Here is a 27,850-nt window from a genome sequence, read left to right as displayed (position 1 = left end):
ATTATACTCGATAGTGTTATGTTCGCATCATTGCTGCGTCCACAGCACATCTCTGTTAGCGGCTGGCGATGGAGAGAACTGTTATTCAGCTCAACACGCAAGACACCGCTTTTCACATGATAGGAAATCGACTTCTTGCCTTAGAGCATTTGTGCAGGACCGTCGTGTTGGGAAAGTCGTGGGCTATTTTTAAAATAATTATTTAAGATTTGATCTTCATTTTCAGTATAATGATTTAAATGGGTAATTAGAGACGGGCGGGTGTAATCTGCTTTGATCCAACTATATTAAAGCATTAATTTTCCCTGTACCATTTTCTCTCTGTGTTCTTTCTCATCCTTCATCGGGCATTTCAGAAATCTCTACCGCATAAAATGGATTATTCAACAGAAAAAAATCATTTTCTTTTCATCCTCACACATTTAACAGCAGCTCTTGTCTGTACTTACAAACTGCAAGTTTAAATACATAATGCTGTACTGTTTGACGCACATTACCATGAAGGTTTCATGTGCATCTCCGAAAGTCTAAAGTAGAACCCTTCACAGAGGTGGCCTCGGAATTAGCAGAATGCACTGTCAATATTGTAATATATATATATATTTCTGAAATTCACTCTGCCGTGGCGGTACAAAAATTGGGAGAAATGAAAATGCTGCCAAGCATGTATATTATCCCGCTGTTCGGAATGAAGTCACCGTAAAGGCAACTATAAAAAACGCGCAGTGAGCTGCCAGCGTACTCTTGCAGTTACAGGAACTTACCTTACAAAATTGACAGAAAACGGTCAAATTAAACTCCACACTGCCAGTACGCGTACTTGTGTGAATGAAAAACAGGCAGTAAATTACGCGTTTGTACCACGAATCCCTCCAGCATGCGAGGAATTTAATTGATTAAAATCCCCCAGTTCAATTTCGCGTGATTTCCTTTCCATTTTGATCGTTTTGTGGTGTCGTTTTACCATTTGCGTTAACTTCAACTAAATTGCGTTGAAATAGGGTTAACGGGCATTTTTTCGAGGTTCTGCTACCTGTTCCTCTCAGGGCGACGCGCCGTTAACCCACACATTGTATCTAAGCACATACTTAAAGTTTTTAGAGTTTGAAGCATCCATTAATCTAATATTAAGATGGACAAAACTCTTATACTATGTCTGTTTCGTGTGGCCTGCAATTAACTGCAGCTGCAGTAGGCAGGTTTCCGCTGTCTTATAATTGCCCTTATCGGTGTCCTATAAATGCTCACCTTTAACTGTACTATATTAATGTAGTTCTTGTGGTGATTTATTGTCAGTATTATGTATTTTATGCAGGTTTTCCCACCGCCCTCCTCTCACAGCGTGCTTCGGCGAATATTATGAATTGCGCGCAGCCCCCAGCTGCTCACCCGCTGTCACGTGGTGCCTGTTCCAGTTCCAGTCCCCGTCCTCTGTATTTCCACTCGGAGTGGGCTTCTAACTCAGAGCTGTGAAGTACTCGGAGGCTGTCAAAAAAATACCCCGTGCCGTGGATCCTATTAAAAGCTCTTCGTTCTTAATTATTTCGCCAGTTCTGATGTTTTTTCTACAGGCTACAGCCGGGAGAGGATGCGGCTTTTCGTTTACACAACTTTGCTTGGATTTCTCCTCAGTACAGGTACTGTATGTGGATTCCTTCTTCGGTTCTGGGTGTTTTACGTGGCTGCTGGAGTTCAGGTTAATAAGATATATATATATCTATCTGGTATGTCCTCTTTGGATAGGTGAATCTGGCTGGTTGCGCAGCTGCGGGAATGAATTGTAGAAGAATTCTCCGAGCCACAACTCCATAAGAAGTGTATTGATGCACTGTACTTTATTGTCGGCTTTAAATTATCGGGATTGTATTAAATCTTGAGTTTGCTGTGCCGCGATAGCCGTAGTTAATAAAGGGTATATCCAAAACGCAACCTTATGTCACTGTATGGAGGTATTGCAAACCTTTAACTGTTTCTAAGTAATGGATTTCAAATCATCTTAAAATAATGCACTGGGATACATTGTCTTTTTGAAGTGTTGGAGTAACATACTGTACGAAAGTCTTCTCTGTTGCGATACATTTCATTCTGTCTGCGGTACTTGATTATCTCTGATTTTCCAGAGATCAACTTCACTATTCAGATCACTTAAGGGTTGTAACTTAATATTGTTTTTATGAAATATTATGCCATGACGTAAATTTGGTCTCATTATGTTTACTCAAACACGCCTTGGCCAACACATTTATTTTAAATTAAAGAATGAGGAAACTGAAAATAGCAATTTCCCAGTACAGTATGAAATGACATTAAGAAACTTAGCAGAAATATTCAAAGATAAGGAACTAGTGGATCGTACATCAATTATTTGCTTTGATGGGGAAATATCAGTTTGTCAAACTCGGATATCAGATCAGACTGTTATTTAACTTACAGTACATGTTTATCATTGCAACATCTTATCATCTGTCTCCGTAATATACAGTACATGATACTGCCCAGTGTTCAATGTACAAAACGAAGTCTCTAAAATCATAGTAACATACAGTATATATTATATGTAGGATTTTATGTTACATATTGTACAAGGCAGTAGTACACAGGCATCTGTTTTTCTATATCCAGACAACCAGGTGAATGACTAGTTTGAATTTAACCAGGACATGCAGGCTTGAGAAGACTTGTCACCGTGGATCGATCGTCAATAGCAAGCCTTTTTATAGAACAACAAACATTTATGATAGTTATTAGATGGTGAATTTTCCTTCAAGGCTTTATTGTTTATATTTTTCAAAAGGTATTATCGTCATTGTATATGTGATGATCGTATGACACACAAGACAGAGAAAAGTTTGTACATTGTTGATTTGTTGTGAATTTATAAAAATCATTAAGCAATGCCTTTAAGAAACTGGACAGCTTCTGTATTTGTCAATTAAGGCATATCCAGACGGTGTGCTGTTTTTCTAAAGATTAGTCTAATTCTGTAATGAGCACTTTTATAAGCATCTAGAGAAATGTAGATGCAATATACTGTAAAACAGGCTTCCTGAATACAGTAATTAATACTTTTCATACTGAGTGCTACTGGTGAAGACATAAAAACTGAGAGGGTGACAACAAATGACAGGTCAGTGTGCTTTCTGTTCCGTGTGCTGTTCCTTCACAGTGTGTTGATCAGTACAGATCTAGACACTTGCTTCCCAGTTCTTTTAATTAGAATATTAAATTCAGAGACTTGGAGCAAGACAAAAGACGTCCCTGCAACTGAAAAGGGCCAGATTTGTCAGATGCGCATATGATTGCTAGCTTCAAGAGCATGTGTGGGCCCGAGGCAGTTGTAGTCTTCAGACGGTCAAGTTGGCAACAAACAGGAGGATTGTGAGAAATAGAGAGGATGGTAGCTGTATAATATTGTGTTGGAATGGGGTGAAATCTCCAAGCCATTTGGTATTGAGCAGGTGACTCTTAACAAATTCAACATCCGGCTCAAGAAAATGCATAAAGAATTATTATTCGTGTAGTTTGTGGAAGCCCCAATCTAATAGAGGATACAGAGGGAGAATCGTCGGACATCTTCATAGTCTGGGGTGAAAAAGAAGCTCAAGCCATGCTTCTCTGGCCATGTGAAGTGAGATTCAACAGGTAAAACGTGAGCATTGCTGCTTTTTTGGGAACACCCACAGTAGGTGTTTCTAAGGGATTTATGGTTCTTAGACTGGTCATGTCTGGTACAGTATGTCTGGTCATGTAACCCCAAAGCCTTCATGAATCCACTCGCAAGCCTCAGCCTGACATGGCGGGCTGTCTGTGCAGGAGTGCAGTGCGATTAGAGAGCTCCCACTGGGCTCGCGCTGGTGGATGGGTTTGTGAAGGAACACATCAACACATCAGGATTGATAACGTAGCATCATCTTTATGCCCTCACACACACACACACACACACACACACAGCCCGGACAAGGCAAACAATAACACCACAAGTCCACCACGTCTGGGCCAGACGATAGATTGTTAACCCTTCTGAACGACAAGATCCCATTAGACCTGGGACTCTCACGGGCTGTGCTTCTGCAGGGTGGGGCTGCTGATCTTATCCACGCATTGTGTAAGTGCATCGTAGCCTTGGAAGTGGCATCCGAGAGTATTAATCGCACCCATAATCTGGAAGCACAGCATACACAGTAGTTCAGAGATATTTCGATTTTGTTTAAGATCTGTACGTTCACTTATTTCAGGTGTCCGTTGACTTAGAAATACTTCCTTATCCCCTGTTCTTCGATGTCAGACCCCTACCTTTAACCCTTACAATTAAAAAGCTCTGAAATCAGCAATCCTGAGGTGGTCCTTGAGGATTCTGTCTTTAACATCCTTTGATGCAACACTGCATGAGTCTCCGACTGTGGTTTCTTAGCCTTACAGCTAGAGCTGGTTGAAACACATTCGATTTAGAAATTTGCTGTGGAAACTTTTCAGATTGAATTATGACTTGATGGTACCGTCAGCATCTTACTGATGAACACACAGCTGTATTATGAATTTAAAAAGCAATATGCTGTTGAGAATTAATGGCATGAATTAATTGAATTGCAAATATGTTTTGCATACATATGTATGTGTTTAAAAAAAGGCTTTTAGGTGGGCTGTTCAAATATAATACAATATTGAATATAAATATAGTACAGTTCATCTTGTATGTGCATTAGCAGTGATGATAATACATTTTTCTGTATTGAAGCAGAGTTGGAGTCATGTAGAGACAAGCCATAAAACCTTAACTTAGCTTTAAACTGCAATATTTAAGATAGAACCAAATATCCCATTAAAGTATGTAATATGACATACCTGTATTATATTTAATGTTTTAATATAGTATAGATTTTTGCAGAATTATTAAAACAGAGATGTAGACTATTCTCAGGTTGGATTTTAAAGAGGTACATTTTAATATGTTCATAGAAGCTTAATTAAATTCCGTTTAAACACCTTCGTAATGGGTTATGTGTGGTACTTGCCAAAGTATTACTGTACTGTATGAGTTCTGAACCAATTGTTCAATGGTGAAAAACAATCATCTTCCATTTTGTTTTAACATGTCCTCATTGTTGAGAACTGAGGCTGACACTCAAAAGTAACTTGAACACGAAACCTTTCAATCAGAATTTGTACAGTAGGTAGCTGTTAAGAAGCACCTAGGAAATAGGAACTTTTTTGTGTTTTTTAAAAATATTTTTAATGTTTAGTATGTTTTAAATTATATAAATACATATTTAATAATGTAAACACAAATGAACTTTAGGCTTTATTTCTACTGGGCATATGATGGCTCTAGTGTTTATTTCTGTGAAAAGGGGCGATGACGAATGATGTCATGTTGAATTGATTGAATAGTCTGTAGTGTACTGAAAAAATTAAATAAAAAATTTTGCCCTTTTGAAGAGTTAAATGGGAATGTGTGCTTGAAGATCACCATCCTTTACCTTATGGATTTTATGATGTTTTTGTTGTTTTAATTCCTATTATTCAGCTGTGTTTGCAATGTGACAGATGTGCCATAATTGTCAGGATTTAAAATTGTAATATTCTGTTCAAATGACAAATGGCAGCTACAAACATTTTGAATTACTTGATGTAAATCATTAGAAAAAACATATCCATTTATTTCATAGATGCATTTATTTGACTACTGCCATACGTGATTTATAGCATGTGTAATGACTCTGGATAATAATTAGATGTGATTAATCTAGTGGAAAATCTGTTATTTATAAGCCTTGAGTGAGGAGCTGGTTGCACATGTACAACAAAGTAAAATATATCATTGTCTGCTCTTTTCTTTTCTCTTCTCAATCTCGCAGGAATTGCATTGCAAATCCAGTGTTACCAGTGCGAAGAGTTTCAGCCCAACGACTGTTCCACACCAGAGTTCATTGTGAACTGTACAGTCAATGTGCAGGACATGTGCCAAAAAGAAGTGCTTGTGAGAAGCGATGGTAAGAATCTGCAAGTTAAATCCTTTGCTTTCCAGTCAGTGAAACATTTCCCGCATGTCGGGTCTTCACTCGTTCGGAAACAAGTGAAGACTGCAGATGCTGTGGTTGCCTGGGAGAAACTAGGGAGCTTTGCAGCGCTGGATGGCAACAGCATGTACAGTACCTGTGTTGTGGAATGTTTAGTCAAAGCTTCTTTAGCAATACAGTGAGATGGCTAAAATAGGCCACTACATGAAGCTTCAGAAACATTCGGATTCCATCCAGTCCCTGCATTCAGAATTACTTTTATTTTTAAAGATGAAAGGAAAGAGCACAGCTTCAGTCTGAAACAGTCTTCTTTTCAAGGCTCCAAAATGCTTTTAAACACTGTTACTCTCTCAGAGCTTGTTTGCTGATCAGCCTCTTTCATTAAAGACTCGCAGTACGGCTTTTAGAAAAATGCAGTTCTGGGAGCATGAATAACAGGGCTGAGGGACTGCCAGGTTAGTATCAGTCCAAACGTAAAGTGGGCTTGAGTGCAAACACAACAGGCCACTGTTTGATGGCTCGACACCTTCTTTGTTTTTATGCTGGTGTCTTGTGTTTCGACACATAATTTTGTTCATTTTGCTGGCTTTTACCTGGCTTGATGCCGTCTCTTAAGATGGAAAATGGAACCCTTTTGTTGTATTTCCTTTTGAGATGTGTAAATGAAATTAATGTACTGTAGCTAACAGTATAAACTTTCTTCTCTGTTTCTTCTGTGCTGTAGGATAATGGTCTAAAAAAAATAGAGGGGATTTTCATAAGATGCCGTTATGTGTAATGACCTTTTTATCCAGCATTAAATAAATATACAAAGACAGAGGACCGTTCCCCTTTTAGCTTTTGTGATGATGAACATTCATAAGGCGGTTAATAGTAAAACCTAATACCATATTTCAACTTAGATGTTTATTCTATGCCAAAAAGCAGATTTTGCTACTAAAACGATAACAAATATATGGTATTCATGTAATCACCTTTAAAATATTCAGGCTTACAATATTGTTTGAATAACTAAGATAGCAGACATCTATTATCTCTCAGTCTTGGAGATGGTCTCGGCTGTGAACATGGAGATTTCTTCCACCACTATGTGTCAATACATGAACGTGCACATGCGTTTTTTGCATTTGTTCCATGATGTAGAGATTATGAAAGTGAAGCCTGTTTAATGTTTTATTGCCTGCAGAATACAATCTCAGAATGACGACAATGGTGCAACTAGGAATGAGAAATAACTGGAGGCAAAGCGAAGTGCTGGAGTGTCAGTATGTGATTTTGGAAAACATAATGGACGGTACGAATGCTAACACACACAAGAGAAACTGGCTGGAGGAATTATGAAGGAATTGAGCTATGGGTCATTTTAGTCCTTGCTTGTCACTTTGTATCTTTAGAAACGTGAATGGAGAAGCCATTCCAATTTGATGGAACTTCAGAAACATTTTCCAAACAGATTTTTAATATGTTGTTGGGGTTAATTTTATAACACAGAGAATAAAGTGGACATAATTAAAGCATACAGGTATCAAATGTAGAATCAAATATAATAAATACTGATGTTGTACATCGCTAGTACTAGTTAATGACTTATACAGTAGATATTCAATAATAAACCAATGGTTACAAGTATTTATTAACCTATAACAGAAATATATTTGAGATCCACCTGATAAAATACAGCATAAATTAAAATGTCATGCTATGTACAGTAATTGAGTAATTGTTTTATCTGGAACTATCAGAGCTTTGATTACTTTTCACTCCAGCTGCAATGTGGTCTAAGTCAGTTCTGGAACGGCAGTAATCGGAACAAAACTTGCGGACAGCTTTGAAGGTACTGTAGGTTCAAGTCAGGAGTACAAAGATTGATGATCTTAAGCCTTATTAATGGTACCATGGCAGTAGTCTCTAGTGGTTCCAAGACAAGATTAAGCTGGCTGGTGTTGAGCATCATTTTGTGGGTTTCACTTTCAGTATTGAACCTAGACCCTGGATGCGTGGGGCTATTGATAGAAGTTTAGGCTGAGGATAAAGTGATGAATATGGACAATGATATATACCAGGGGTTCCCAGTCCTGACCCTGGAGACCCACCCACTCACCTGCTGGCTTTCCTTGCAGCTGACATCCTTAAATGTGTCCCTAACCGAACCAACACGCTGCTTGCTTAGAATGTTTGTGAGATTTTTTTGTTGTTCACAAAGGTGGGAGACCTTAAGTCACGTAGGAAACACGGTAGTAAAAATGCACACTTGAACAGGTTTAGAAACCCAAAAGAATTAGAGAACTCTAATTAAACCTGTTATTGGGTCTATTAAGGGTTCAGTTATTTAATAGAGTGTTTCTCGGGTGAAATACAAACCAGCAGGACCCAGACCTGGAACCCCTAATATATCCTGTATTGACACCAATTATTCTAAACGAGTGAGGGGTAAAATATAGAAATCGTGACACCAATTTTAATATGACAATTAATAAATAAAGTACCCTCTACAGTGAGGAATGATTCTAAACATGGCAGTGTGATTTCCTAGTAGTATATCAGTAGTTATTTGGTACACTGTAGATGCAAGCAGACAATTTACTCACAGTTATTACAAACTAGACATACTGTAGAATACAATATACACAGTCTTTAATCTACAGCTTATTTACAAAGACTGCGAATCCCTGAGTGTTGTCCATTGACAGTCCAGTGCTACCTTCACTCATCATTTCAGAGACGACCCAACCTTACTGCAAAATACCCCTGACAGTTGTTTAGGCAGGTAATGCTGTTTTTTACGTAACAAAAGACTTCCTGTTGGGCTGATTTGAGAGAACCATTTCTCTCAACATGAAAATGCATCCCAGAGTTCCAAGCACAGCCTGGCTGGTATTAAAAGGCCATAAACAATCTGTCAGATATTAAACAATACAGACCTTTTTTTCTCAAAATTGCAGCCTTTCTATTGAGTGCTCAGTCAAACACTCTTGCTTCTTCACTTCCAGGAAGAGGGAGAGATTTTGTTTTTCTGTATGGGGATTTTATTCAAAGTGGAAAACATTGCGGCCAGTCAGAGGCAGAGCCTAAGTTTCTCAATGACCTGATGATTGTTCTGGTTTATATACATGCTCTTTATTTTTCTCCTACAATGTAGTTGTTAATTACCAGTTGCAGTTGTAGTTAATTGTTGTCTGCTGTTGTGTTTTGGCAATACTGCCAGCTGTGTTTTTTCCACACATATGACATTTGTCTGCACTACTGTTACGTGTCCATTCACAGTTCACTAGTGCTGCAATCTTCACAGGAAGCATGTGCAGCACGGCAGAGCATGAGGTCTTGTGTCCTGTTTGATTTCTTATTCAGTTCTATTTTGATGTAGAGCATAAAACACAGACTAATATTAGCAAAATAATTCAATGTACAGTAGATGTACATTATTTTTTTCTATTATTCCAATCTCAATATTGTGTCCCAGTCAGTGGTTTGCTACACCAAAATCCAGAGGCTGGAGTGCTTGACCAGTTAATGAGGCCCTGATGTGTGTCACATCACATCTTTGTTCCTACTTTCAGGTGAAAGTTTAATTCAAAAGGAATTACAAAAATGAACACAACTTCCTGTTGAAGTGCAGTACATTGGTGCATTGTATTTAATAAACTTTGTGACAGTACAATAAAGTTGTTGGAAGACAATGTTGCAGACATTCATATGAACTAATTTAATCATTTAATATCTGCTATTAAAAATCTTTCATTTTCAAATAGAATCACTATTACTTTACAATATTTATAGGTTTGTTACACATGAGTCAGCGCCCAGGATTCAAGGATGGGCTCTGGCATTAAGATAAAAAAGGGCAACAGACTGAATAGACAGAAGGAAATAGGAGAGCTACAGTACTTCTTACAAGTTACAATTCACATTACTGAGTGAGGACCAATCTTGCAGTAAGAAAGACAAATCAACCTACAGTCTAAACAGCAGCACAGGCTAGAGTTTGGATTAAGAAGTACAAGGTTGTTCTAAATCAAAGGGGGACACATTAGTTATATTCTTGAGCAGCGTCTTCCTCTCAATAAAATGGGTATAATAATAAAAAAGTATATAAATGGGTACAGATGTAAGCTGCTTCGTAAATAGCTTTAAAAGCTCTTTAAAATACCGAGAGCATCCGGAAAATAAATGAATAATTAAATTAATTAACCCTGCCCATGGGAATTATACAGCCTTTACACAATTTAATGAATGGTGAAATTCATGTATAACTTACTGATAGAACAGGATGATTATGAAAATGGTAATCCAGTTCAATGCAGCTCATACATGAAGAATTTTCCCTCTTCTCTAATTGATCTGCTATGCAGTAGGGCCGTTGGTGCAATAGCTGCAGAACTGCTGATTATATGTGGATAATGGAATGAAAATATGTTTAAAAAAGTTTCGGAAGTTCAGTATGAAAGACAACACTGGGTTTTAAACACTGAGTTGTGGTAATTCAGTCAGGTCAGAGTCACTGATGTCCAGTGGTGGTCCTGAAGGGACACATTGTCTTCTGGGTTTCATCTCACCCTGGACTCTTAATGACTGTTGATTTGAACCAACCAATTAATTTGTATATATACAGTAATAGAACTCCTCTCAGGTCTTTTACTCATTGATGATTTTCGTGAAGTTACAGTATCTATTAAACCTTTTGGACTGTAGCCCTCCAGGACTGGGAGTGAATATCACTGAGGTGATATTCCATCGCCTATTCACCTGGTCCTGGAGAGATGGAGTGTCTACATACAGTACTGTATTTTCAGTCCAGCTGAATTCACTCATTATTGGCTTAATTTAACCAGTTTAATGGCTTTTCAGGTTCATCTGTTTTAAAAAGAACTTAAAGTTATTTTCTTACACACATGTGCTCCAGGACCAAAATTAGGGGGCACTGACCCTATTATGTTTCCTCAGGTACTGTATATATTGTTCAGATCCTAAAACATGTTACTCATCACCTCCTTTCACCAGCAGTACGTGTCTTTGTACACACAGGTACACTCTGTACTTGTTTAAATAAAAAAAAAATACTAGGTGCGGTGTTTAAGAAATTCAGTTATTCCTTATCCATTCATCTTAAGTGAAACTGCAAACCAAAAGATTTTGTAAACTTTTTTAAGAGTATTTTTCTGCCTATATTCACATGTACTCAATCTGGATCTAACCACACTGCCTTCTCCAAGTTTGAGGTCAGCTGTACAAGTTAATTTAAATGCATTTTCTGTATAAATGTACCTGTATTAATTAATTCTATGCAGTTCAAAGTTTAATAAGCGCTGATTCTTTGAAGTGAGTAAAAGAAAATGTTGCCATAGGGAGGTGTCAATACAAACTTTATGATTGATTTAAAGTGCTATCAGAATAACATTTTCACAGTTTTCCTTGTAAAAGTGATTATGCCCTAAGTACAATGCATTGCACATTTGCTTATATTTGTTTTGTTACTATTTTGTAATTTTACTCATTTTGCTGCCTGCGACATTAGCCTTTTCCAGAATAAAGATAAAAAAATCACCCCCTTTTTATGTTTCACGGGTCATTTAACTGTGTAATATTGGATATTCACAAGAAATATATTGCAACAAAGTGAGTTTTAATAGCCTGTATCAATCCTAAACTTTCATTTGAGTTTCATTATTTAAGTAGATTACATTTAATCTATAATTGACTTTCATGAGATAATTTGAGAATTATTGATGTTGGGATATTTTGAACAAAACAGAAAGGTTGAAAATGCCTTTAAAACTTTCACCACAAGATTCAGGATTTTGTATTCAAACAACAAACGTGATTCATTGAAACAAATTGAATAAATTAAGGCTCACCAGTCTTCTTTTAAATGTCTCAGCGTACAAGGCAGCTTTAAAAGAACTAAATAGCCTAGTAAGTATTACAGCCAGTTTGTATACGGCTTTTAGTGGTATATATGAAAAAGGGATTTAAGGACTCATATTTAAAACATAGCCTAAATAATTACAAGAAATTCAGACCTTGTGTTACTAAGATTTTGGCTGTAGTGTTACCTGTCAGTGAGTGGTGTCCTTGTTGATGATGCTCCAAGTTGAGCAGAGATGTATCGTACACCTCTTTTTTTTTAAAGGAGATTTAACATTTAATCTGTAATTTTTTTTTGTGTTTCACAGCAGCTTAAGGTTATGTCTTTTCATGACAATTAAATATTCTAAAATATCTGTGAAAAATAGCCTCACTAAAAAGCAGTTTCATAAGACCTGAGATTTTAGCTACATCTCTGAAACTGATTTGCACTCCTTAATTTCTCTACCGCAAAGATTAATCTCTATCCTCTGGTTTACTTATTGTTAGAACTTTGAAAAATGTGCTGTGAGATGAGTGTAAAAATAATTACTTTGCTTATGCAGCTATGCTAGTCATGTTTTGTGCGATCCTGTTTTCCCAGAGAGACACGCTGCACAGACTGGCTCAGGTCTTCCCACTGTAAGGAGACTCAGTGTTTCATCATCGCCACAATGCCCTTCCTTAAAGAGATTCATTTAATAAGCAAAATCTAAAATCTCCTTTATTACTCTTTCAAGCTTGTTATACATTTAAAACTCAGTCGTCTTTGGTTTCAACAGGATGCTCCATGAAAGAAAAATGCATAAGTACTGAATCTACTGTAAGTCTGTCTTATTTACATTTTTGCACCATTGGCTTGTAAAACAGGAATTTGAACGTTACGTTTTGAGAAAAAAAGCTCAAATCTACTGTAAGAAATAATCAATTGATTACTTTTACACATCCATATATAAATAACATGCTTTTCTAAAACATGCAAAAATGCACTAATTCTGAGCAAGGAAAAATAATTAAAAGCTTTCTAAAATAAATAGTTAAAATCCTGTGGAAAAAAAACTGACAGATTGAATAATGCTTCAGTGATTAATCATTATCTTACTTCTCAAATTGACTTACTGTAGTGCTGCTTTGCATGGTTTATAAATGTTTCTCTTTACGAATAGAGATGTTGTGCAGATGTAGGAGGTTTGGATAAATTCCTTACTGCACTGTTGTAATTACGATTTTCTGTACATAGGTCCCTCCAAATGGCATAATTTAAGTAGTTTTTTTAAGACAGAAAATCTCTGTAGGCAGTGAAATACAGGAGCTTCACTACATGTATGTCGTGATCCTTTTAATCTTATTTAACAGCTAAAAGCAACGCAGTGAGTGAAAGTTCGCAGCCCTGAGCTGTGACCTATTCGATGAGTGAACTCATGCATTCCAATTTGCATTATTTGTGAGGCTGTTTTTCACAATATATGTCCAGTGATTTACGTGCTATAGGCTTTCTTGACACATTAAACTCCAGAAAACAATTACACTGAGTATTGGAGTGCTAACTTATGAGAGGAATTAGAATCACTCTATAATGAGTTACTCACAAAAAAAGAAAACCAGACATTTCTTCTACCATGAAGAGCGTTATTGTAAAAAAGGCGCAGTTAATTCAAGACATTTAAGTGCTTAAAGCATTTCTTCTTTCTGATGTAACCTCTTTGATTTAATCTATTTTTCCTGTGTAAATGCACCATACCAATCATCTTTATTTTCTGCAGTATCAGAATAATGAATTTGTGAATTATACCCATAGTAATAACGAAATAGAACATTTAAAAATTGTGTTTATGATATACGACCGAATTAGCTGTATTATTGCATTAAAATAGAAAAAATGGTTATCTTTGTTAAAAACGTTTGGTTATGTTTTTATATTTGTTTGTCCCTATAAATAATATAAATATAAATAGTAACATCAAGCATGCAGCAGAGTACAAAGAGATTTCAAGTCTGATGAACATCTAATGTTCCGAGTGCTACTTAGCCAGCATAGTTCCTGCTGTTTTCATGTAAAATGATTTTTCATGTGTAAATACATTTTATTAGATGAAAAGGCTCACATATAGAGAAGTACCTTTTGACTAAATATCATGTATTGCTTTAATGGAGGCAAGTGACGTATGAGAATAGTCTTCTGTGCTGTTTGTTTTGTTGTGTTACTATTGATTCAAATAACAGCCCATTAAATAAATGGAATAATTCCAGATGCCTACAGCAGTGGATAGACATGAAAAAGCAAATTGATAAAATTATAGGTATGGATAGATGGCCTGTTATTTTGGTGAAGTTAAAGAACATGCAGCTTAATTATTAGCTCTTTTGACACTGACAGTCACTTGTTGTTGAATGTACTGTAACTGTATAGCATTAGCACCGTGATGAGAAACTTCGATCTACAGAGGCACAAATAAGTATTTTTTTCTCTGAATGTCATTGCTGTATTAATTGTAATTAATATATCAAATTCATCTACAAACACTCTCTAGAAGAAAAATACAGAAAATTGCTAGAACTAAATTTACAGTTGGCATGTATACATTTGGAAAACAGTATCGAAATCAACAGAAGAACTCAGAGTGGAAACCCTATTCCCTCAGAACGATAGAGAGCACATGTACAGTATACACAGTGACATCTGTAGGTCAAGCATTCTTCAGTGTAATTATTTAAAAGACAATTCCGTGTGATACTTATTTAGGTGTAAATGAATTCTATGCTTGAGAAATCCTGGACATTTCATTATTATTTATTGCACACATTAAATAAGATAAATTTATTTTTGTCATTAATCCCTTTCAAAATGAAAGGTTCAAAATGTGGAAGGGTCTTGCCAAAGTCTTATTGGCAGAACTAAAGGTTTCTTTTTCTTGAAGAAATGTTTGGGCGATGCTTCTAGATTTGGTAATTTTTGCATTTGTAAACGCTTGTCATTTTGAGTGTTTTTGTTTCATATTAATTTATTTATGTAGAGCTTGTAGGTAGTTGTGACAAGAATTATGTAATGCATTATGGTGAATATAAGTTACTTGAACTTGAACTTGAAGTACATGATGTACATGAATTGATACATTGATACATACACAGCTCTTAACAGACACTTCTATAGGTACCCTTAATTTGTAAATACCCACCAACTTTTATTATGTGTAAGGGGGAACTCCCACCAAAAAAAACCTTGAGATGTCTGTATTGGTTGCAAATTCTAAATGAAGTTATCGAATAATAATTTTCATATTGTGGAAACAAAGGCTTCTGGAAAGGTTCAGGCCGTCATAAAATTTTCCACGCAATGTATTTTTTTATGTTAACGGACTTTCTCAGAACAACAGGAAGTTGACATCCTCAATGGTCAGACCAGGAAAGGTGCTCTTTTGAGCTTTGGTTGAGCTCCAGGAGCCAGCTGTCCTGAGTGTGAGGCCAGGTGATATCACTAGCCAGCGGCCATATCACCCTGCAACTCACAACTGGCAACCCACTGAAGCTCAGCAGGAGTGAGCCTTGCCAGTACCTGGATGGGAGACCTCCTGGGAAAAACAGGTTGCTGCTGGAAGAGGTGTTGGTGGGGCCAGTAGGGGACGCTCACCCTGGTGTCTGTGTGAGTCCTAATGCCCCAGTATAGTGACGGGGACACTATGGTGTAAAAAGGTGCCGACCTTCGGATGAGACATAAAACCGAGGTCCTGACTCTCTGTGGTCATTAAAAATCCCAGGGCGTTTCTCGAAAAGAGTAGGGGTGTAACCCCGGCGTCCTGGCCAAATCTCCCATTGGCCCTTACCAATCAAGCCTCCTAATAATCCCCATCTCTGAACTGGCTTCATCACTCTGTTCTCCTCCCACTGAGAGCTGGTGTGTGGGGAGAGTACTGGCGCATCATCCAGGTGGGGCTGCACACTGGTGGGGGTGGAGGGGATCCCCATTACCTGTATAGCACTTTGAGTGGAGTGTCCAGAAAAGCGCTATATAAGTGAAAGCAATTATTATTATTATTATTATTATTATTATTATTATTACTACTAGCCAACTGTGACTGGAATTGCCCAGGGGGAGCAGCTGCAGCTCCGGCAGGCGGGGGCTGTTGTAGGCAGGCGGTGCTGCCAGCGAGTTCCTGCTGAACCTCCTGCAGGGGGCAGTGTTGCCTGCGGTGTTTTAAAACAGGAGTGTCTGGAAGGTGGGTGGGGCAGGAAGCACGTTCGCTCTCTTGTGTGTGCGGTCGCAGGGATCATAGCCATGGGCCAAGATTCACTGTTCCATAAAACGTGGGTAAAACAAAAAATAATCGATGATTATAAATTTACTAATAGACTAAATGTTTTGACGAGAGTGCTTCAGTAAAACTAATTCTCCATGATATTCACCTCTAACAGAGGTGAGGATTCCTATCAAGGGCTGTCTTCTATTTTTAGCAAATATAATCTATATTTCAATGTGATCAAACTACAAGCAAATCGCTAATTTAATTAATTCAGTTAGAGGGTACCAAAAACAAGTAATTGATTAAATAATAAAACAGAAAAATGCCAGGTCATTAAAGTATAAACACAATATCACGAATTACACACATACACTATTATGACAATATTTTAAGCAGTTCTCCGACTTTTTCAGATGACAATCCAGTATATTTGATTTGATCCTAGCCACACAGGGTTTATCCAGTTAATCTTGTATACTCTTCAGAACATCATGATTTAGTAGCTGGATTATGATTTAAAGAGCTGCTGAGGGGGTGTTAAATGTTGTTGATTTAACATAATTGAAGAATTTAAATATGGACCAGCGGTGTCAGTTTTAATCTGCTACCCCATGTAGAATTTCACAATGTGTTGCATAAAGTTCACTGAATGTTTAAATTGAAGTGTAATTAAAATGATGCTTCACTGAAGGTTTTTCTAATTTCATTCATATACCTAAATGCTTTTGTATCACGTAAGAAAAACACAGCAGGTGTTATGTGAATATACTGTACATCCACGTGCTCTTCATTAAAATCCAGACACCTTTCATGAAATTCAGCTCCTAGACAGTTGTTTTATGTGGAAATCGGAGCAGTGATTTCCTTTTAACAGAGAATCTTAACATCATGACACACATTAGAAAGAAGTCAGGATGACTTCATAAAAACACTTTTTGAAGTCATTTTGCAAAAGCAGCAGAGACGTATAATTTGGTGGATATTCTCCTCCCATGAAGCAGTGGATTCTGTGTAAACAGCACCTCCATTTTTAGCTCATCTTTTAAAATGTCTTTTATTATTGCCTTGCAGAATCATTCATGCCAGTTGCCTTGACATAAATGTACTATTTAATCAACAGCAAAATTATTTATGTCATCAGAAGTTAGGTGAATACCTTAATGCTTGTCAGAGAAAAGCCAACATGCAGTCCAAGTTATGGTACAGTGCTCTGCTGCACTGTTCGTGAAGCAGTCACATGTAACCCAAGTCTCCTATTTACTAAAAAAGGATGAATTACTACATTATTGGTATGTTTTAAGCATGTTGATATCTTAAAATGGAAAAAGATCCTCCTGTTACCATTCTCTTACTTAATACATTGCTTGTGACTTCTGTTCTTCAAAAATATTATGTATCATCACGTGAAGCAGGTATACGATGTACTGTAAGTGCATACATGTTTATCATTTTAATGCACTGCAGATTTGATTTTTTTGGGACTGATTCCTTTATGTTCTGTGAAGTTCTCATTAAGTTTATTTTAAAGATTAATGACCACCTAATAGCTTCTGTCAACTAAAATATGAACTGCTACTCATAGTTTTGTACCACTACAGAATTTAGTGAATTATAAAACATAAATAAGCCATGCCTTATTTGTAGAATACTTATATAACATACAGGATAAATGATACTAATCCAATTGGTCAGTATGGTGCTGTGAGCAGCATTTTATACAATAATGTTCCTAACAGCGAAAATAATTTAGAAATTAAAAAAGCATTTTAAGTAGAATATTGGAAATGTGAATGTGAGAAATTTAATATGAATAAAAACGTTGTCTGGAAACATTACTAAGAATCAGTTACATTAAGCAGCATGTGTATATTTCATATTTGCCATTAGAGATTACATTTTACTGATTTAAACTGGCAAGTAATAAGCACAAAAAAATAAATCAGGCATTATTACAGGGTTTATAAATGTACATGATTTCACAATTTGCCTTATATAATAACAAATAGCTAATTATCAGCTTCATTTGTTCACAGCAGAAGACAGATGACATTATATCAGTTTTCCTTGGAAAATATATACAGAGAGAGCATCACAACAAATTCATCACTTACAATTACATTAAATTCACCAAGTTATTATCAGGAAAATGAAGATCCTTTTGTAGAAGGTGCACTGATATTTTATTGGACAGACATGACATAGGTAAATTTAATTATGCTGATTAACATTTGTCATTGACAGGGCTGATCAACAGGGGGGCTACTGTGAAAGTATGTGTTCGCTGTTGGAAGCAATGCAAACTATAATTCTGTGACGCAAGCTTTCCACCAAGTTGCAGATGCCGTCTTGTGGGATTCTGTCCCATTCCTCTCATAGAGCCCGGACAAGCGTGTGCCTGTTCACTGGTCTCTGAGGCCTAGATACCACACATCACTGCATTTCATCACACAGATGGTCAATGGGGCTCATGCCTGATGAGTTGGGCACCTGTTGCATACTGTAACTGCCAGTTTCTCATCTCGCAAGAACAGGATGAGGAGGTGCGCTCCTGCTACAATGTGGCCATGTCAGGACGAGCCTGAACGAAGGGGAACAAGTGGAGCACCAACAAGTCAAGCTGGCATCAGTCATAGCAAGTTGGAGTTCTGTAATGTCTAGACATGCCTGTGCACACCATCACACTTGGACCACCCCTCTGATGGGTCATTTGTGCAATACAGTAATTGGTGTATGGTCTTTTGTGCAATGCAATAATTGGTGTATGGTCTTTTGTGCAATGCAATAATTGGTGTATGGTCTTTTGTGCAATGCAATAATTAGTGCATGGTTCTGCATATCTGCATCACACTTACCGATCACCAGGGTGGTCGACACAATACCTGTATTCATTGTTAAACCTGTCTTACTTGATAAGCCGGGCATAGTGGTTCCTTTCTGCTGTTCTTCTTTGATATTCATCGGACTAAAGCACCTCACCCCCTGTGCCTGACCAGCTCTCACTGATGAGGGAATTTAGTGTTTAAGCGACAGAGTCACAGTCACCGACAGTAAGTATATTACAGTCACAAATGATGGGTTAATCAACATTATGCCAAAAAACAAACAAAAAAAGTTTATTTTGATTCTTAGGACGTCTACCTTATACAGTATTTACATTAACCTAATACTGTATATGCATTAATCTCAATGATACCATGTTTTTTTAAATGGTTGTACTGTATTACAAAAAAAGTTTAAGAAAAATATATATTTTGACTTAAATTCTAAATGGAATTTGAATAAAAATAACTTTAGAGAGACAAGTTAATGTAATGAATTAATATGTGAAGCACTGAAACACTAGGTATTAGGCATTTCCCATTATTTCATGTGCTCATACAGGAGATTTGAAATGTTGTCTCCTTTCCTATTTTATATTGTGAATGGCTCTTATTCTGTATCCCTTACACATTTAACATGTTTTCTAACAAAAAAAAGCTTCGAGAAAGCCATTACTGACGGTTGAAAAGCGTATTGCAGAATATTGAGCGAGGATGTGCTTTGATTGTGTTGTGATTGAGCAAAAGAGAAGCATTGTTAGCTCTGCCAGGGATGATGCTGGCAGCATGGAACAGTAATTGCCCGGTAACAGTGGATGTCTCCTTACCGGTTTGAGACAGGAAAGGAAGAAGCAGGTATTGTCTAACCTCCACCCACTGTCACCATGCTTGACAGTTCAAGATCTCATAGAGAGGTTGTCTCATACAGCCTCGTTCAGTAACTGACAAAGTCTGATTTCGATTATGTCTTTTTTTTTTTTAAACCTCCTAGTGACCACCGTGAAATTATTTAGAATATTCTTAGAAAATGCTCTGGCTTTCTCTGCCAGGGTGACCTTGGTTTTGTGTATTTTAAAGCATTTTAAGCCTGGTTTCCCAGTAGGGTTGACTTTCAGCTCTGTGTGTGTATTCATTGATTACAAAAAGGACCTTTTCACCACAGTGGAAAAAAAAATATTTTCTCACAGCTTAGTGAGAAGAAATTAATTCACAGTTAGGAAAATGCATCTAATTATATTATTTGGGGCAAAAAGTTTTAAAATATTACATTATGGAAGATTTATTGGTAGATATCTTTTCCACTGCTGATTAATTGCATTGGGATTTGGGAGAAATGGATGATATTTATTCTACGTATCTGTTTTATGCTCATGCTGGGCTTTACTGCGAGTCGTGCTGTGTCTCAGATAACTCCATTTTCAAAAATAGAAACTAATCAACTGAAACCCAACAAAGGGGCACATTTTTAAAATTAATATTTATTGACTTTGTAAAATTAAAATTTCTCAAGGGTGAAATAACGTTTACTTTTAAGTGCTATTAAAACAAGAAAAAGGTTTAGTCAGCTTGTTTCCTGTAATGTTACTTGTTCATCGTTTTGTTAAACTAATCGAGGTAATGACCATGTTTTGAGGTCATTATATTTAAATTTTCAAGACCCAATACTAAAATAAATTCAGAAACTAGTGCTGAGCCAATGGTTTATATAAAACACAATTATGCTGACAAATGTCGTTAACTTTCCTCTTTAGTGAAAGTCATTATAGTATGAACAACACTGGTGTTTTCTTACAAAAAAGTAAGAGTTTAATTGGTCAGCTCCAACCCTGGGAATCACACATACTCATGGCACTAGGTTGTTTTTTTTTTACAGATCGTGTCATGTCTGGATTCCTGCAAATATCTGAATATTTGAATGCCTTGAACTGGTAATTGCCAGTTACCCAGAGATCTGTCATAGATGATTTGTCCAATCTGTCTCACACTATGTACTGCTCAAGCCCAGGACAGATGGGGACATAAATATGTCACCCACCCCTTGATTACTGGAGTGTCTCTGTTTCTCCAGGTACCTAGAGTGCAAAGAACAATGCTGTTTTGGCAGGTGGACGAATGGGACAACTGCAGAAGCTGGTCCACCACATGGAGCCACAGTGGCTCCACCCAGTTATGCTACAAGTGGCTTGTGCCATATCGTAGAGATGTCCTGGCTGTAAGGCTCTAAGGAGAAGCTTTATTAAAAGTTAAGAAACAGCAAAATTAAAGTGAGGGTGGTGGTGTGGGTATCTTGGGCCTTCTCCCTGTGTTTGCATGGCTTTTTCTCCAGTGGACCTGGTTCCTCCCATGTTAAAAAAAAAACACGCTGGCCAGGCTCAGTGGTGTCTTGAAGTTGTACCTGTGTGCACCCTGCATGGACAGGTACAGGATGTGTGTGTCCACCCAGGGGCCTGTGCTTGTGTATTACTGCCATCTGTACCAAGATTAGGCGTCTTTTTAATTACTGGATAGATGAAAGAGCCTTGAAGCTGATCGCTGCTTTAAAACGTTTATATCAACATCTCTGTTTCTATGTGCAGAACAGACTGACTTGTTTTCTTGTTAAAAAAAAATAGTTTTGAGCAACATGCTAAAACCAGCAACAAACCACCCCTTGCCCTTAAATCCCAAAATAAATCTCCTTTAACAGAATCTACCATTAACTCCCACATTTGAGCAATTGCCCAGTTCTCAATTTGAGAGGAGGGGCAGTGTTCCCACTTGTTTTACAGATTCTTTGTTTGTACAAAGAATCGGAGGGAAAACTATGTGAATCCACATGATGCTGATTTATCTATGGCACATACTTCTGGTTTTGTATTGCATGCCACTTGCAGTCAGTATTAAAACTCATACATAGGTTTAAAGAAATATTCCAAAATATTCTTGTACAGTACATTGGGTTGATATTTTGTGATAGTCAAGATAAAACTATTTTCTGTTGTCCCATCAATCAGATATGCGAAATTTTAGAATGCAGCATTCCGGAAATATAGAGAGAACACCATAGTAATTGAGCGGCAATAGATGTGGGGTTGCAAAGCATTGTCAGAACTCATTGATAACTGTAAAGATGTTTTTAAAATGCATCTTTGTTTTGCCACAGGAAGCACTACGGAGCAGTAGGGAGTGTAAAACAGGCTTGTGCTGAATCATGGACTGGAGAAATCCTGCTGGGTCAGGTTCATCGTACTTACTGCAGCAGCCCTTACTGAGTAAAAAACCTTGGACAGAGGTAGAAATCACAGCAGCAGAGCTTAAGGAGTCTTCAATACTTGAGTGGATTTCACTGCACTTACAGTACCAATCCTGTTCACTTGCAGAAAAGAATAAGCAGTTTTATTTGAGGATATCCACCTGTCTTCAGTCTCCTCCTTCTCTTTGAGGTATCCGGCAGTGAGCGGAGATATTTCAAATAAATAAAGAAATGAGATAAAGGGGAAACTTGCACCAGGTAACTTGCCTGATTCTTGCATTACGCGCGCCATTTTGCCTCTCAATGATGCAGCCTCTTTTCTCTCTGTCATTCCAGGCATACATTATCGGAAGTCCTGCGCTTCTTCTGCAGCCTGCCTCATTGCCTCGTCGGGCTACCAGCAGTTCTGCACTGGGAAGCTGAACTCGGTCTGCATCAGCTGCTGCAACACACCCCTTTGCAATGGACCCAGACAGAAAAAGAGGCCCAACTCATCTGTGGCACCTGCACATCAACTGCATGTCTGTCCCATTCTGCTGTCTTGTCTACTAGCAGTTCTGCTTTCATAGGACTGGCTTTCCTGGGACACTCTAGCAATGCAGTGTAGAGATTTGACAACAGTACTGCATCGACCTTGGTGTTACTTACCATGTTTGTAACATGCCTTAAAGCATCAATCATTTCAAACCGATTCTTGAAGAGATTCGATTAATTTATCAGTGTCAATCATAGAAAAAATAAATAAAACATTGCTGTAAAAAAAAACAGCCTGTACTAGTAGAAATCGCATTTAACCAAGCAGAGTCTAATTTAAGGAGCTTGGCAAAACAAACAAAAAAACTAAAACAATCGGGCAAAACATGCACACTTTCCTAGTCCTGAATGAATTCAGTGTTTTTCTGAGAGCTTGCTGAAGCTCAATCTTTAGTTCTTTCAGTGTGGCGGGGACAGCTGTTGCATATGTGTTTTAACAAACTGAGCTTGAGAAGAGATTTCATAGGTGGTGCTCTAATGTGTGGTGATTGGGCCTGTCATGCCTGATCTTTTTTCAGCTTGAAAAACTACAGCCAGTGACGTGTCGAGTCGTGTCCTGCTCGTGACAAAACAATTACAATAGAACGATTCTCTGCTTGGGCTTGTTTTGGATGTAAATGGATGAGGGAATCTGTACCACTTCAATCACTGACACTAAAAAAGTTTATAAAAGGAAAGAAGAAATTTGTGAAAGGTAATGAAAACATCAATTAAATCTGAATTCAGTAAAATTACAATAGGGTGGTATGTAGGCTTAATAAAAACAATAAGGCATGGTATTTACAGAATACATATTTTAATATTGCTATGAAAAATGATATCAATTGTAATATAAACACTTATAATACTTATAAAATATGCCATTTTTTTCCAAACATGGACACAAACCTGTAACATGTAAGCTTGTAAACTTCTGTTTGTTAAAATACTTTTAACAGGTCCAGTTATGCAGAATGATTGCACACCTTTGTAAACCTATTACGGGTTTAACACCTGTGTAATAAATGTTCAGGTCTATCGTTTTCAGTTACGACTTTTTCAGATTGTCATTTTCTATCAATGAAATGTCAGCATCACTGAAGACATTCTGTATGGTCAAAGATTACAGCAAGTAGAAGACATCAAGGCTAGGGTGTTGTTTAAACCTACTGCAAAATATAGAATAAAAAATAACATTGTGAGAGTAATATAAAATTACAGTTTTCAAATGAGCAAATCTGATTTTAAAGAATTACATTTTTGACAAGCTTTCGTCCAATTTTGTTTCTGCTCCTTTTCATCTATATATAATGTGAAATTGGGTAATATTACCAGTACCATAGAATTGCTAACATAGAGAGATAAAACATGAGAAAATATTTATTGCACTTTAAAAAAAAATCAGACAATGGCACTTTTCTTAGCTTCTTAACGATATGCTCTTCGATTCCTGTAACTATTCGATTAAAAATAATTTAAACTTTTTAAAAATTAAACTTTTTGTTTAAATGAAAAGACAGGTACAGTACCTGCTACAGTGATGCTTAGCAGTCCAGGATGAACTTGTTCCATTTAGAAATGTCTTAAGTGGCAAACACTAAATGGACTCCTTAAGATATATTTCTTTTTTTTATTGATCACGTACAGTACATCCTGGAACATACCGTGCAGGCAGAGTTACTGTTTTAAGTTACACGTTATTACTGACTCGACAAGATTGTGCAGTTTAATGCAAAACTTTATTTGTCCTTAGGTGTGGCCTGGGCTCACTTTTGCTTTGGGGGTAAGAGTTGGCTCAGGCATTAGATTTACATAATTAAAATACAGTATACATTTGTAAAACAAGTCACCCGTTTCCCTCTGCTGGTTTTTAGTCATTTTGGGATATTTGATGGGGGCTGCTCTTTTTTGAAGGCTCACATTTCACTTTCGTCGAAGGTGCTCTTATCCGTTATAGTGTCTTGTGTCACCGCAGTTATTTGGTCACTTGTGCATTGCTGTGATGTGTCTGTAGCCAAGCCTGTGCTGTCGGTGCTGGAATTAGGGGCCGGTTTCTGAATGGCGGCGAATTTACCAGTCTTGGCTTTACTGTTGGAGGGAAGCCCACGTCTGATGGAGGCCAGCATGAGTGGGCGGGTGGAGAGGGCGGAATTGATATCCGATCTGATCACGGTTCGCTTGTTGATGTGCTGTATGGTCAGGCGGCACTGCAGCACCTGCAGGAAGACCTCCCTGAACTGTCTGGAGGAAAGGTTGTACAGGAAAGGGTTGAGCACAGAGCTCAGGTAGAAGAAAGTGTCCGCTATGGGGGTGAGGGTGATGTACGCTCTGAAGTAGGCCATGTTCCACTCGTTCTTGGGCTTGGCAGCGTTCATGATGCGCCTGACCTGGTTCGGCATCCAGCATCCTGCTAAAGCCCCCACGATAAGCCCTGGTTGAATTAAGGGAAAGAATGGAAAAAAAAAAAGGTCGTTAACATATAAGTCTCTGAGAGGGGACCTTGCTGTGTAAAGTGTAGAAATTTAATTTGTTTAATAGTAGAACACCTGTGGCTATATCATTCTGTCAAAGGTGAAAAAAATGAATACATTTGTGATTACAATGCGGGGGTGTTGTTAAAAGAGACTTATCTTCATTGCCGATTTACATTTTGATCCGACATTTTCTTATTGAGGCACCGCTTTGGAATCTTTTGGGCATTTTAGCTGGCCTCTGTCTCTTTGTCTGGGGAATCCCTTCCATTTCCATTTGACCTACTGAACACTTCATTCTTAGCATTATATAAACTATTACTTTGTCATGTTGATGTAAAATAATTAATGTATATACTATTTTTAAAAATTTAAAAACAATGTTTAATAGCAGCTAATTAACATAATGCACAATATTCCCAGAAAACATTACAATCGACACTATAGACTACTGTTGTTCTGGAAGAGCATTTAAACAGATTTTTTTGTGTATGTTACTTAAATTTTAATATTTAAAGCTTATTTTTTCTTTCCTCTTTAATATTTTACCATGTAACACTGATTGCTGTGAGTCTCCATAATCTTATATTTACAGTGTTAGAAAATCCTCACGTTAGTGCTTAAAGATTTATATCCAGCTCTGTATTAATAAAATGAGAGTCTTGCCAGATAGAATTGCACTAGATTTTATCCTTTATTCCCTTCTCTAGGGATTCATTATATTTTATTGCAGTTTTTATTTGTAACATGTCTCTTATAGCATCAGAGTGGCCATTTCTGTAGAGATGACAGACGTGACTGCAGAAGAATTTACGGACCATTTTATTTATTATGATGGCTAACCTGATTTGTCTTCTGTGAAGAGTGAATATTTACAATACGTGTGAAAAGGAATTTTATTGGTACACTGGTAGTAATGATTAATTCTGCAAATATTCATCAGCTTTGAGGTTTCTAACTGTTTAATAAAAATGTAAAATGTGTATTGTAAAGTACTGTATGTTGATTTTTTCCAGTTATATTTTTGTGATGTATAATTTTTAAATAGATATTATTTTTGTATATGTACACGCATATATGTGCATCTGTGTGTAGTAGAACAAAACATTTTGGAAACAGAAGAAATTCCAAACCTACTGTACACCATTATAGGAGCTAGAATCTCCAGCTTTGATGAGAGATGGGTTAAAAAGGTAACTTCTGATGGATGATGATGTCCTAAATACCATGTAATATGAAAACACTTGCTTTAAACAAAACTGTAACATTAAGTATTTAAAGTGACCTCATATACACAGGTACTATAACAGCATTGTATGTTTGTGTAGTATTTTTCATCTAAAAAAGCCTGGTCACAACCTTAATATCTCTAGGGCAGCAGTCCATTTCACTTCTAAATGTGGAGTTTAAAATGTGTTTTTCCAGTTTCAAAACTAAATAGCTTGCAGTACAAAATAATAAAAAAAATGATTTATCATACATTTTCTTGTCCCCACTACACAGTCTATACCACATTTTTTAAGTGCTGAATGAAGATGCTTTAATGAGAGGTGGAATTCACTTCACTGCACTGTCAATCTTTTCCCTCCCTCTCTGCCACCCCTCTTACCATTTTCATCTTTAATCAGTTTTTCCCTGCCTTTGAAAACCTTCTTACACTTCTTTTACCCTGACTGTGTTACCTTGGTCCTGTTTTTTCCCTTGCCGTTAGCACTTGATTCCTTCTGTCCACCAAACTTTATACTCTCACCACAAAAAAACTGCCGCCTTCTGATAGGACGCTGAAGAAATCAAAGATGAATGAGCAACAGATGTCTGGATCAGTTGATCTCTAATTGATCTTGCCCTGTTTTTAACAATCTCACTTACAATCTATCATTAAGTCCTTCATGAATCAGAGACCCTTCTGTACTTTCCACTTCCTCTTCCCAATAACAACCCCACGCTGTTCTAGATTATCTATTTATTCTTCTACCTACAGTATCTAATATTATCCTTCTTCTGTTGCATCATTTTAGGAAACAAAGGGTAGATTAGTGTTATGGTAATCAAACTTCCTGCTATATTTATATATTTTCTTCCTCCCTTCACCTATAAACTCCATTTTCCACCTTCTTTACAGGCTACCTGTCCTTTTGTATCTAACTTTTTTACACCACATCATGACATTCTCTATTAGCTCCTAGATGTTCATTCAATTCACTTTCCTGCTGCTTGTGTCCACTCTTTCTCCTCCCTTTCATCTCTTTTCTGGATGCAGATACTTGTCCCGCTCAATTCCAGTAATGCCTCAGGATTCCCCTGTTCAGAATGCACCAGATCCTCTAATCCATTCCCGCATTAGGTAAACTTGTTGTATATTAAATCACTTTTGTTTTAGAAACTTTAGATTGAAATATGTACTTTTTGCTTAACCACATTGCACTATGAAAACTCAGTTACTGTTTCTAATGTAATCACCTTGTATAAAGGCAAAGTAACAATAAATGTCTAAAGAGACAGGGCAGTGATCAGGGCTCCTAGCCCACAACAGAAACGTTTGTAGGTGTAATCCTGGGTGGAGGCTTTGCTGCTGTAATCTTCAGTAAATTCAACATCACTCTGAACACTTCAGTAAAAAATGTCCCACTGTATAGATGGGACTAATGTAAGTCACTTTGGATAAAAGCTTCAGCTAAATAAATTAACTAATAAAATAATTTGGTTATTGCTTATAATT

General features: G+C 37.1%; 2 protein-coding genes across 2 annotated transcripts in view; one reads left to right on the top strand and one right to left on the bottom strand.

Annotated features, from left to right (window-relative positions):
• Window positions 1-1,411: 1,411 nt before the first annotated feature.
• Window positions 1,412-27,830, top strand: LOC148649413 (ly6/PLAUR domain-containing protein 1-like). The gene is made up of 4 exons (XM_088606026.1): window positions 1,412-1,637; window positions 5,856-5,990; window positions 7,204-7,311; window positions 22,484-27,830. The coding sequence occupies exons 1-4, from the start codon at window positions 1,589-1,591 to the stop codon at window positions 22,714-22,716; spliced, it is 525 nt and encodes a 174-aa protein (XP_088462152.1). The 5' UTR covers window positions 1,412-1,588; the 3' UTR covers window positions 22,717-27,830.
• The window catches only part of LOC148649412 (G protein-coupled receptor 39-like), a 49,583-nt gene continuing 45,193 nt past the window's right edge, over window positions 23,461-27,850 (bottom strand). Inside the window, exon 2 of the mRNA XM_088606025.1 lies at window positions 23,461-25,091. Coding sequence (XP_088462151.1) covers window positions 24,577-25,091 — 515 coding nt within the window. The 3' untranslated portion in view covers window positions 23,461-24,576. The remainder of the gene's footprint in view (window positions 25,092-27,850) is intronic.

The sequence above is a fragment of the Lepisosteus platostomus genome, chromosome 14 (genome assembly GCF_059453375.1).
Source record: "Lepisosteus platostomus isolate fLepPlt1 chromosome 14, fLepPlt1.hap1, whole genome shotgun sequence".
In the NCBI taxonomy this organism is placed as follows: Eukaryota; Metazoa; Chordata; class Actinopteri; order Semionotiformes; family Lepisosteidae; genus Lepisosteus; species Lepisosteus platostomus.
The sequence above is the reverse complement of the archived record's forward strand: the minus strand, read 5'-3'. Positions and strand labels throughout refer to the sequence as shown.

Excerpts from the sequence above, each read along its gene's own strand:
- LOC148649413 (XM_088606026.1), top strand. The coding sequence starts at position 1,589 with ATGCGGCTTTTCGTTTACACAACTTTGCTTGGATTTCTCCTCAGTACA. Across the intron at positions 1,638-5,855 it reads TGGATTTCTCCTCAGTACAG|GAATTGCATTGCAAATCCAG; the intron begins GTACTGTATGTG and ends TCAATCTCGCAG. Across the intron at positions 5,991-7,203 it reads AGTGCTTGTGAGAAGCGATG|AATACAATCTCAGAATGACG; the intron begins GTAAGAATCTGC and ends TATTGCCTGCAG.